We start from the raw sequence: 12,701 nt of genomic DNA on the forward strand, positions 1-12,701 counted from the left end.
GTAATGTTACCAATGGCTATTGAGATAATCCTTGGAGAGAGATATAAGTGAATATTCAGTATTTCTATTTATCGAGCCAATTTTAGATGAAAGAATGAATACCAATTCAAAAAAAGAAGCTTTTAGGAAATGTACTCATCAACATTTCAAAATAATGGAGAAACTGCTGCGAACATTTGCCAATTGAAAGCAAGTTTGCTACTTTAAATAGGGAAATATAAGCACTTACAGAATGTTATCTTGACTACAATGAATGAACGGAAAGAAATGGGGGCGTTACTATTAATTTGATGAACACTAGAATTTGGACGAGTGGGTCTTTCGAAATGTCAGGAAGAAAACATATTTACGACCCAGACTGTAAATAACAGGTTATGGAATTACTAGGTAGTTACAAAAGTAATCATAGATAAGGGTAGGAATTACTTTTACAGTACAGCTATTTGCGCTCCATGCAACATCGACGTCACATGCTTGTTACAAGTACAATCTACTCCCTTTTTCGACGAAAGTTAATCATGGGAACGTGGTTTCGGAGGGACGAAGGAGGGGAGTCAAACAGGCTACAAGCATTACGAAGAAACAGTTTTGGTCTACCTCGTTTCTCCAGAATCTCACGCAGTTTGGCGTGTAGCTCCTCCACAGACATTTCCAGCTTGAGGTGCTGCAGTAAGCGCTGCAGTTCCGTCTCCTGCCGCTGCGCGGCGCCCGCGGCGGAAGGCGGTTTGCCTTTAGCTTGTTGAGCCTCCGGCCGCCAGGTGGCCGACTGGCGGCCATCTTGCACCCGCGGGGTGGTTTGGCGCCCGTTCGGTTGCTGCAGCAACTGCCGCACTGGTTTCTGCTGCGGCCGACCAGTCTGCGGCTTTTTGGGCGTTTGCTGCAGCTGCTGCTGCTTCTGCTGTTGCTGTTGTTGCTGCTGCTGTTGCTGCTGTTGCTGTTGGTACTGCAGCAGCAGCTGCTGCAGCTGTAGGTGCAACCTTTGCAGGTGCTGCTCCCTGTGCTGCTGTTCCACTGACTTTTGCTGTTGTTGCTGCTGCGGTTGCGGTTGCTGCGGCTGCTGCTGCAGCAGTTGGGGTTGCTGTTGTTGCTGTTGCTGCTGTTGTTGCTGCTGTAACTGCTGCTGCAGCTGCTGCAGTGGAGGCGGTTGCACCAGCGGCGGCTCCTGCTGCGGTAGTTGCTCCTGGGATCGCTTACTTGACAAAATGGATTCTACAGTGTGCAAAACGAAAGACACAAATAGTCACCCGTTTTAAAGGAACATTCAATAGTGTATATATATACTTTAAAAGTTTACTTACGGTAACCTCTAAGAAGAATGCTAGATGGAGTGTACAAAACATTATTTCCAAGGAAGCTAAGGGAAGGCTAATTAAGATGGTGAGAAAGGTGAAACAACTGTGCAAAATAAAACTAAAACACAAACAAGCGGGTGCAGTGGCCATGCAGCTAAACTCAAGTGAAACAACAAAAGCTTATACCTCTCGAGGAAAACCTACACTAGTCCCACTCTCTCCAACACTACCATTATCACTCGCCATCTATAGCTCTCTGTATCTACTCTGCACTGTTTAACAAACAGTACATCATCTGCTTTTCATTTCTCCTTTAACGATACAGTATAGGAGCGAAGAGAATGTTTTGAACTCCAGTCCCAACTGTCCAACACCAGTAACAACTTCAGCGCAGTGCATAACTGTAGAGAGTCGAAAACTTGATACTTGTCTCATAAATACATGTAAAATTTCAGTCATTAAACGTGTCACAAAACAACTTTATTGCATCAGTTTCTCCTATAGTTTCAGAATACCTTTCCCTATAATCCATATGACTTCAGTTTTGTTCTGTTTCTTCATTATTTTCCCTGTATATAGGTTCCAAAAGTGTTAGTAGATAGACAGCATTATTTACATACATAAGGACAACCAGTTGTTTGTTATCTGGGTAAAGATACTTAGTTACAATACTCTAAACACTCTTAGTATTACATACTCTGGTGATATTAATATGTTAGCTTCAGTGACATATCAGGTCAATTTCTGTTACACAATTATGTTAAAAATATACTCATATGTAGCATTATTTGGTCAGACATTAATTAGACAAGTTACTGTGTTCATTTGCGATGTTTGTAGCTGATAGTACCTACAGTGTACTTGAGAAATGGCGCTTGTACAAAAAACAATCTGATCACAGTTCTCATATTTTGGGAACAGCATAATAAGTAAGTAATTCAGTTATTTTGTAAAACATGCACTTCTGTGGAAGGAAAAATCATTAAAATTTCTGTGTAAAGAGGTCTCCTCGGTACAATCCTTTTGCCTGCATCCGTAATCAGAAACCCTCTAACTTGTCACTTATTGATGACACTGATTTATATTCAGGAAGTCATGCAGATTTAATTGTTGAGACCTCTTCATAACAACATGGAAAAAGGATAATGCTGAAACCTGCAGGTACACTTGAGAACTACAGGATATTACAAGTATTATGTTCTTAAACGCTTTTGCAATTGACATATTAAGTTACTACACGACTGAGTAATTTTAAAGTATTAACATACTCGCAGACTGAAGATAGAGATCGCTAATTACTATAAAGGCCATCTAAAAATCTTTTAATGAGTTAAAAGTAAGATTTCGATAAAATATAACTTAACTGAGACTTAAAACTAATGGACACAAATCATGGTACTGTACTATCTCGTTTTGGAATTGCCATTAAATATCACTGCTGGTATGCAGCGGTAAGGAAACTATTAAAATGAATTGAAATTCTTATCTTTATTAGCTCCATCTTTATCGAGATAATTCTTATTAAAACACACGTTTTTCACATGTCTCAGAACTGTACGTGACACAATGACAATTTTTTGTTGAATATGTAATCTAATTATCATGAAAATGGGAATAAGGGAAAAAATAACAAGTATATATAGAAGATGGTAATGACATACGAAAAAGAAAAGAAAGATCAAGAAGATGACGTGTAAAGCATACATCAAAATCTAGAAAATTTCAAGAGCTAAAAGAAAGTATTGCGGGAACAAAACGCATATTAAGTTAAATAATATCTTGGCGGAAGGAAACCACACAGTGCCAGTAACATCACTGGCAGCGGAAGGAAGACATTGTTAGTTTCGTGTTACGGGAAACAAGAACAGACTTTCATAGTGAGGAGATTCGAAGTGTGAAAACGTAGTTCTGAACCGAATGCCGCAGATAATAGAAGTAAATTAATGAATATATGAAAAGACTCTGGGTTGTCTCACATGGAAAATAAGCAAGATTTTAAAAAAATCATAAAGGAAAACTGACGGAAGACTGGTCTGACAGCCGCACTGTCTGTTACAGGATACCTATAGTAATCATATCGGAATGAAATCAGAAAATTGGTCAGCAGTGCACAGCTATTGTTTCTTGTATGGATGGATAGAAACGACCAGAGACAAGTCAAACATGAAATTCTGATGAAGACATGGGAATGTCTAAGAACTGGAAAGAATATTGAAATAATTCCTCATATTGTTGTAGTGTTTTATGTAAGTCACTCTTTAGATGTGTAACTGTAAACGAACAGATAAATGAATGTGGTAATGACTGGAGATAATAACACAAGAATGAAAACAAGAAAACACATAAAATAAAAATGAACTTTTTACCAGTAGTGGAACAGATCATTATGATGATCAAGAAACAAGTAGCTAGCCCAGAAAAGAAAATATTCATATGCAATAGCTGGATATAACAAGAGGAAGCAAAATCCAAATGTGTGGGAAAAGACGAGGAAGAAGACATCAGCACATTCAGTTTTCACAACAAAATATGTCGTATTGCGTTACGTCGATAATTATTTGTTTGTGACCGTGTAATTACACCTGAATAAAACACAATTTTTTATTAAGTTATAATTAGACGGTCGCAAAGGAATAATTATGTCGTAATATCATACGCAATTCAGGACGAGAGGACTACAGAAGTTGAAAATGAAGATATGTGGTCTTTAACAAACGCCATAGTTGCTCTTTGCAGTAATAGAAGACCAAGCCTAATCTGAATAAATCATTTCGGTAATTGCAATGACGCGCGACAAGTGGAACAACTACTCATCGACAAATTATCAGAGCAGTGAAGACCTTAAAACTCTGTGTTGCTCCGGGACTGGAGCCTTTTTTGGGAAATAGTTGCCGAAAGGCGATATTTGGTATGGTTGTGACACAAAATTTTGTACCTCTTAAGCTTTTCGAAGCGTTCGTTCAAGATCATTAATCAAACTTTCGTCTTTATCTTAATAATACATTAGTGTGCAAAACGTCAGGACGAAAGCAACTTTCGCATGATGTAATATTACCAAGTAACACAGCGTGATGAAACTTGGACCAAATATAGAAACAACTGCTGTAGTATAATAGCTCACGCGACTGAAAGAAATACGCAATGCGACGAACAGAAATGACAGTTTTACTCAAAGACAATAATTACCCTGAAGACACCGCAATTTATGATGGCCTGCTGGACATTACAAAAGACGGACGAAGTTCTTAATAGGGTGGGTGATCACAACGCCCGGTAGTGCCTGCTCTGCAACGTGTTCTTGTCGTAGGGCGTTCCATTCCTCAACCAGAGCGACTTGTAACTGTTGGACGGTTGTTGGTGCATTAGACGTGCTGCAATATATCTGCCGAACACTTCCCACAAGTGCTCGATAGCATTTAAGTCGGTGGAGCGAGAAGGCCAGTAGATTCCTGGAATATACTCCCGCTTCAACAGCTCCCCTGCGCTGTTCCATGCGGTCGCTCATCGTCATCCATGAAAATGAAGTCAGTGTCGAACTCATCCCTCAAAAGACGCAAATTGGGAAGGAATGCAGTGTTGCAATAAAGTTGACCGATACGTGTAACGTGTTCCAAGATTTGGAGGTCTGTACGCCCATCTAACATCATGCCTTCCCACACCATAACATCTGGGCCACCAAAACGATCATGGTCGGCAATGTCAGACCACCCAAATATCGCCAGAAATGGAAAGACGTAATGCAACCAGGAACATTGTCCAACGTGATCTTTGGACACGGTGCAATCACGGGTCAAAGTTATTGTGACACACTGCTTGTGGTCCATGTGCGTTTCCTCAGGGGTGTATTCCGTCCTGACTTCATTTTTTTGGATGACAATGGGCGACCGCATCGGGCAGCGCATGTGGAGGAGTTTTTGGAACGGAAAGATATTCAAAGAATGGACTGGCCTGCCCATTTCCCAACATAAATGCCATCGAACAAGTGTGAGATGTGATTGAGAGACATTTCAGCACGTTCACATGCACCAGCGATCATCCAACAGGTGTCACCCTACTACAAGAACGTTTCAACCTCGAGGCCATCACAGCAGCACGTAGTGACGATGCACTGTTGTCTGTAGTGCTCACACAGGCTATTAAGAATCACGTCTCACCATTTGTAATGTTCAGGGAAACACCATGACTAGCGGTGATTTGATTGTAGATACTGTCTTTATTGAAAGTGTCATTTCTGTTCAATTAGTCGCCTAATTCTGTAAGTTACCTTCTGTACTATACTGTAGCAGTTCTTTCCATCTATGGTCCAACATTCATCGAGTCACCTTGCTTGGCAGTGACCCTAAGTTTTGCACACCAGTGTATTTTCGAGGTGAAGTTTAAGAGTTGAATACTATTCTCGAACGAATGCTTTGAAACACTTGGGAGAGACAAAATTCACCAGTCTATAAAGTTAGGGAACAACTTTTATTTGTTTTAGATTCATGTCTGAAGTCCTGGTGCACACTGAAATCAACCTGCGCCGTAGTAGCGTTGTGTGAGTTCTGAAGTGTACCAAACAGCGGACCTGTGCCAGCATACAAACAGTAAACTTATTTAAAGTGGTGACATCGTCGTGGGGTTGTAGCGATCGCAATACTGTTGTAACATAAGAGAGTTCTGCGTCGATAGCAAAGTATTTTTATTAACATATGACAAGTTTCAATGCATATCAATGCATATCAGCACATCATCATCATCAGCAGCAGCAGCACCAGCATCAGATATCAAATACAGCCAATACTGACGTGCTATTCGTAGCCAAGAACTGTAGACCTGAGAACGGCGCATTAAGCACTGAAACATTTATATGTTAAAAAAAATGTTAAACAATTGAAACTGAATCTCTGTTTTTCCCCTTGTTCAGAGAAGGAGAGTGCCCTTCTGGATCCATTTCCTTTCCCTGGAAATACATGAGCATCGTTCACAGTACTGCAGACTGAACAATTCACACTAGAGTATGACTTACACGCCTTTCCCAAAATATGAGAACTGTGTCTCTGGAATGTGTGGTATGAAATAGTAACGCTAATTTCTGGGCGATGTTCAACAATAGATCAGTAACAACTGAAAACCTATAATCGTGCTTAACACAATTCAGAGATTAGTTTGCAAAGACAACGCTCTCGTCAGCAGGTTGTCAGCACTCAAGGCGTACATTAAAACGGTTGAAAGCACTATCAACATTTCAGTAGCGTCATAATACAAAATAGACCAGTTCACAACTGTGGCTGGATACCAGGAAAATCAACAAGTAGACACATAATATAGAATAGAGCAGTTCACAACTACGGCCGGATACCAGGAGAACCGTCAAGTAGACACTGCTGGTGTCCGCAGATCGCGAAGGCAACATGGCTGGTGGTGGATGTTGTGTGCAATGAGTTGTTTCAAGGACTGAAAGCGACGATTTTGACATAGTCCAGTGTGATTTAATTTTATGACGCGACAAGTGTGCTGTTATATCATACAATGCGGGCTTTCACGGCTCATATTTACATCCACGAGATTTTAAATGCATGGTCCAAGACTTATTTATTAGCCGAGCGGTCTAAGGCGCTGCAGTCATGGACTGTGCGGCTGGTCCTGGCGGAGGTTCGAGTCCTCCCTCGGGCATGGGTGTGTGTGTTTGTCCTTAGTATAATTTAGGTTAAGTAGTGTGTAAGCTTAGGGACTGATGACCTTCGCAGTTAAGCCCCATAAGATTTCACACACATTTGATTTTTTTGAAGACTTATTTCTGTGCCTAAAATTTCGTTCGCTGACATCTTCAAACGCTTCATATTTGCACTTACCTCAGACAAGCTAAGCTAGTTGAACTGTTTACAAGTAACGGTGTAACAGTCGGGTAGCGACGTCTTCCGGCCTCTGCGAGAGACTGAGAGTCACACCAGCGTCTGAGCAACACTGACAAGTCAGCAATAGCAGACCACCCACTGAGACCAGGGAACCAACAAGTTCGATTTTTAATACTGTAGTTTTGTCATACCATCTTAGGACACACATAGAGAGCATAAAGATTCAGATACACAAAAAACCTTCAACAGAATAGAAGAGCACTTGAAAGTATGAAATGTTGTGAGCTTTTGTGCTAAACAGAGCAGATGGCACCAACTATTCTGCAGTAATAGCTCCGTAACAGACTATTGCTACACTCTGCAGTCTGGGGCAGCGCTCGGGTGACGTCAGAACCCGACCATTGCATGGTAATTTATAAACAGCTCGTCTCACCGAACTTGTTTGAAATAAAAATAAAAAAATAACAGTAACCATGTCCTTACATTTATAGCGTCTGAAGGTGTCCCCTGCATTAGGAGACAGAACATTAGACACAAAAACATGACTTAAACCAAGACCTAATGCCTAAACAACTAAAACCCGGGATGAAAATACTAGTTATGGAAGCGTAAATTGTGGTAACTAACAACACATTTTTCGAATTGCGACACAGTCGCAGCAGATAAACCACAATAATCCTGGAAGGTATTTACACGTTTATTTCCATTACGGATCACAAAATTTTTTACCAGGTTGTTAATTTCGGTCAGTAGTTACTATCTTCAGAACACAGAGGCATCTTTCCGAACAAGTAAATATCGTGTACTTTGTACAACAAGATGTGTCTATGCTTTGAACATCCGATCATCTTCATTAATGATCGATATAGGCGACCGGGTATAAAATATTGTGATTCGTAAGTAGGATAAATGTATATATAACAGCATACTTGTCGCGTCATGAAACAAAATAAAATACATCTGACATTAAAATCGTCCACTTGCGTCCTTACTAGTCTCAATGCATTCAAAACCGCGCACCAGACCGTGTCATCTTGGTCAGTTGTGGGCAGCAAGCATTTCCAGTTGACACATCTGTTGGTGTCCAATCATATTTGTCAGCCGCTGTGTTTCATTTTAAGACGCCGCAAATGAGCCGTTAGAGTTTCTAATGTTTTAATCCTTTGCGCTGAGCGCTGGTGAGAGCGTTATGTCTTGAAACGTGCCATTGAATTGTGTTAAGTACCATTAAAGTGGGTGAATGTTACCAATTATTCTGATAAACGACATTTTCGTCATCGACTGAACTATTTATTGTAATTTACACAATTGAAATTTCGACAATTTTATTAATTCAGCTGAAATGGTGAAAACTCAGCAGTTGTCAGTATGAATAAAATGAGTAGAAAGGATGAGCAGGGGATTTATGATGTATATCATAAATACTAACAGGAGTTTACATAGCCTCAAATTCTTTTTACTTAATAACACGATATTATTATTTCACTTTCTTGTCTGTCTGTTTGGTAAAAAAATTTGCAACTGATTTTTAACTAACTTCTCGATGAGGCAGAGATTTGCAATTTTACACATAGCTCAGAACTGCACGACAACGCAATATTAACTCGCTCTAGGGTAGATGTGTTCGATAGGGGTGGTGGCGAGGATGAAAAGAATTAGTAATGTATGATATCTCAGCTGCCCTGCAGGAGTGACATGTTGTGCGGGTAGTATCAGAAAGGGTTCCAGGCGGTATGTGAGCTGACGCGCGCAGCTGAGCAGTTGCAGAGGAAAGGGGAACCGGAAAGAGAGAGGCGGAGGAGGAGATGTGTGCAATGCATGTGTACATTGGCGAAGAGGCAGCTAAGGAACTCCTATACACATATGAATAACTGCTTAAATAAAGCATAGAATCTCATCAAAATGTTTAAAATCCGTTGAGAATTTCACAGACAGATGACTAAAACACAGAAAATAGTTATTCAAATAGAAATGAATTTCTAACGCTACACGTTTTTAAATCGGACTAAAAACGTAAAATAACTTCTTCTAGCCTCATATAGATTCATAATACCATAACGACAGTACTAAAAGTATGTGCTCGTGAAGTTTTAATAGCTGTGACAATACTACTAAGATTTGTAATGTAAAACGTGGGGCAGCTGCAATACATATTAGTTTGGAGGTGAACTGTAGCATGCACCCCACTTTTTTCATTATAAATCTTACAAGTACTGCAATTCACAAGCAAAAGGTTTGAATATTATCTGCATGGGAATCTGTATACGAGAAATTATTTTTTACCTGTTAGTTCAATTTAAAAACACGTTAGATTAAAAATTTATTTTTATCGAAATTATTATTTTATTGATGTTGACAAGTGCTGTGTTATCAACACAATAGCCAATTAAAATGTCTTAAAAGTCTAAACTACAATCATTCTGAATTAAAAATAAATAGTGCAGTCGATGGAGAGCCTGTCATTATTTAAAGAATTCGACAAGACTGTAATCGCAAAACTAATACAATAGTATATTACGAATAAAATCCACTGCAACTGTAATTTCAAAGATCCTTTTAATTTAGATAAAGGAATATACACTACCTGGATTTCAGAACACTAATCCCATCTTCGAATGCTACTTAATTGCTTATTTCAAAGTTCTTGTATTTGGATAAAGGGACGTACACTACCATAGTTTCAGGTCGCTAATCACATCTTCAGGTGCTAGTTGATTCTGTATTGCGTAATTTGTTAATGCTTCAGCGTAACTTGTACGTTTTTGTGAAGTAGCACCTGAAGATGAGATTAGAGTCTAGAAACCTGGTTAGTGTACATGCCTCTATCTATATACAGGAACTTTGAAATATAAACTTCAGAAAATGGTTCAAATGGCTCTGAGCACTATGGGACTTAACATCTGAGGTCATCAGTCCCCTAGAACTTAGAACTACTTAAACCTAACTAGGCAGGATTCGAACTTGCGACCGTAGCAGTCGCGCGGTTCCAGACTGAAGCGCCTAGAACCGCTCGGCCACACAGGCCGGCAAATAAAAACTGCAGCGGATTTTATTTACTGTGAACAATGCAGATAACAGTAGTGGATATTCCCTAAGAATATATTAGATACAATTGTGTGTTTATGATGAAGTATAAGAGACGCCACTCGACACCAGAGAGGTGGACGATGTTGAACTGCGCCACAGATGTCGTGTCCCGTGGCGGGCCCCGACTCACCGCGACTTACCCAGGTTCTCCATGCTCTGCGTGAGCAGGGCCTCGAACGTGTGCAGGCTGTAGCTCTCGGCGTCCATGCCCTTGGCCAGCGTGTTGCGCAGGTGCATCTCGTACTCGAGCAGCAGGCGTGACGTGGGCGAGCCGGGCGTGGGCGTGGCCTGGCCCGTGCCGGGCGCCGTCGACGCGGGCTGGTCCAGGTCCGAGTTGCCGTTGCTCGAGCTGGGCGTCGTCGCGTAGCACTGGTTGTCGAACAGCACGTTGTCCGAGGGGGGCGACAGGTCGCCGCAGCTGCCCACGCCGCCGCCGCGCGCGTCCAGCTCCAGGTAGAGGCCGCGCCCGCCGCCGCCGTAGCCGCGCCCGATCTCGTGCGAGGAGCGCGACCCGGAGAAGCGGCCGCCCGACCGGTGGTGGTTCGACTCGGGCTCCGACAGCACGTGCCGGCCGTTGTTGTTGATGGCGCCGCCGTGGTGGTGGTGGTGGTGGTGGTGGTGGCCGTGGTTGTAGTAGTTGTAGCGCCGGCGCGTCATCTCCGGCGAGGTCACCGGGCTCTCCTGCTGCGACGGCATCGGCTTCAGCATGCGCTTCAGCGTGTTCGAGTCCAGCGAGACGCCGCCCACGCTCATGTCGTCGGTGCTCTTGCTCTTGGATCGCCGGTTGTTGTTGTTGTTATTATTGTTATTGTTGTTGTTGTTATTGTTATTGTTGTTGTTGTTGAGGTTGTGGTGGTGGGCGGCGCGCAGCTCCGCCTCGCGCACCATGTCCGTATCCGGGTAGTCGACCGACTTGGTGGCGGCGAGCACGTGGTGGTGCGCGTGGGTGTGCGCGTCGCGGCGGCCGCCTCCCGAGCCCGGCGCCGCCCCCGCCGCCCCCAGGCCGCCCAGCCGGCTGCCGCCCAGCGTGCCGCCGGCCTGCGTGCCCTCGCTCTTGGACGCCTCCTCCGGCGGCCCAGCCGACGCCTGCGAGCCCACGTGGTTCTGCTGCGTTCCCACCGACGCGGATGCCGTCCCGGTCGCGGCCGACGCCGCCGCCGGCGCCGCCCCCGCGGAGGAGGCCTTGAGGGAGCCGTTGGTGGCGGCGTCCTGCTGCTGCGTGCCGCGGTCCCGCGTCTGCCGGCCGCTGCCGCCCCCGGCGCCGCCTCCGCCGCCCGGTAGCGTCGACGCAGACGCCTTGCCACCGCCGACGCCGCCCCCGGCGCCGCCCCCGCCACTCACGTTGTCGTACAGGGAGGTGCTGGAGGTGGCCGCCGTTACCTTGTCCCCGCGGGAGCCCGGCGCCGCGTCCGTGTCTGTGCCGCGAGTTTGCGCCCGCGGCAGCGTGGCGGACCCTGCGGGATAGCGGGGCAACGCGGTGCAGACGTCCCACACTCAGCCTCCCTCCTGTCTCTCCCCCTCTTCCTCCCTCTGCCCCTCGCTGCCCACCTCTGGTACCTAACCTGCCCACATTTTCAATCCTGACCGATTTCATTCCTATTACACTCATCTTCCGATAGATCGCCAGCGGACAATTGTCGGTGGAGCTCAGTATAGTTGGCATGACAACTTCAACTTTTTCAAACCGGGCAAGTGCGATTAGGATGAGTTCTGAGGGTTCCGTACAAACTTAATTATGTACATAAGTGCGTCCGGGCTACAGGCATACACAAAAAAATGCTCATAACGGAATAACGTATTTGTGTTTTTGGGTAAATATAGTCTCCAACTCACCATTTCATGAGCAGCGCTGATCCGTATGGCGCATGTGTACAGATTTTTACTGTGCAGCAAGCAGACGTGAGCCGTGATAAAATTTACTGTTTTGAAGAGCGCGCCGCGGTGCGTAGTGTAAAACAGTCGCCTCCCGTTTCTGGCGGTGGCGCGGCTGTGGCAATCGCAGCTTTCGTGTCTCCCTCTGGTGGAAAAGGGGAAAAGTTGCCTGTTCACGTGCATTTAAGGGGCGCTATGAGCTCGGCAGTCGGTCAGTCTGTCGTCCAGACTGTGTTAGGGCGCCAGTCTGCTCGAGTTTGTTCGGGCAATAGTCATTGGCGGTTGGATCGATCGGTTGGTCGGTCGCGCACTGGGACACAAGATGACATGTCGGTTTGGAGCGTCGGCGCATGTGAGGTCGCCACGTCAGTCAAGTGGCCCGCGCCGAATAGCGAGGGGTAGTGGCTTCGCGGCCGACAAGAGCAACAGGAGCCAACCCACGACATCGGTCTGGCCGCTGCGAGCTGCGACGCCGTGAGACGGGATATCGGCGCGCCTTCCTGCGTCCGTTGAAGCGACTGGCAGCGGACGGTTCGGGATAGCGTTTTGGGCGTGCTGCACCAGGTCTTCGCCAGACATCGCAGTTTATTAAAGGTTAAGTGATTCGTGATATGTT

At 44.4% G+C, this 12,701-nt stretch overlaps 1 protein-coding gene across 1 annotated transcript in view; it reads right to left on the bottom strand.

Moving 5' to 3' along the window:
- The window catches only part of LOC126101405 (protein still life, isoform SIF type 1-like), a 276,203-nt gene that overhangs the window by 127,534 nt on the left and 135,968 nt on the right, over positions 1–12,701 (bottom strand). Inside the window, exons 5-6 of the mRNA XM_049912068.1 lie at positions 10,354–11,667; positions 598–1,209 (exon numbers count right to left, since the gene is read on the bottom strand). Coding sequence (XP_049768025.1) covers positions 598–1,209; positions 10,354–11,667 — 1,926 coding nt within the window. The remainder of the gene's footprint in view (positions 1–597; positions 1,210–10,353; positions 11,668–12,701) is intronic.

The sequence above is a fragment of the Schistocerca cancellata genome, chromosome 9, assembly GCF_023864275.1.
Source record: "Schistocerca cancellata isolate TAMUIC-IGC-003103 chromosome 9, iqSchCanc2.1, whole genome shotgun sequence".
Taxonomy (NCBI): Eukaryota; Metazoa; Arthropoda; class Insecta; order Orthoptera; family Acrididae; genus Schistocerca; species Schistocerca cancellata.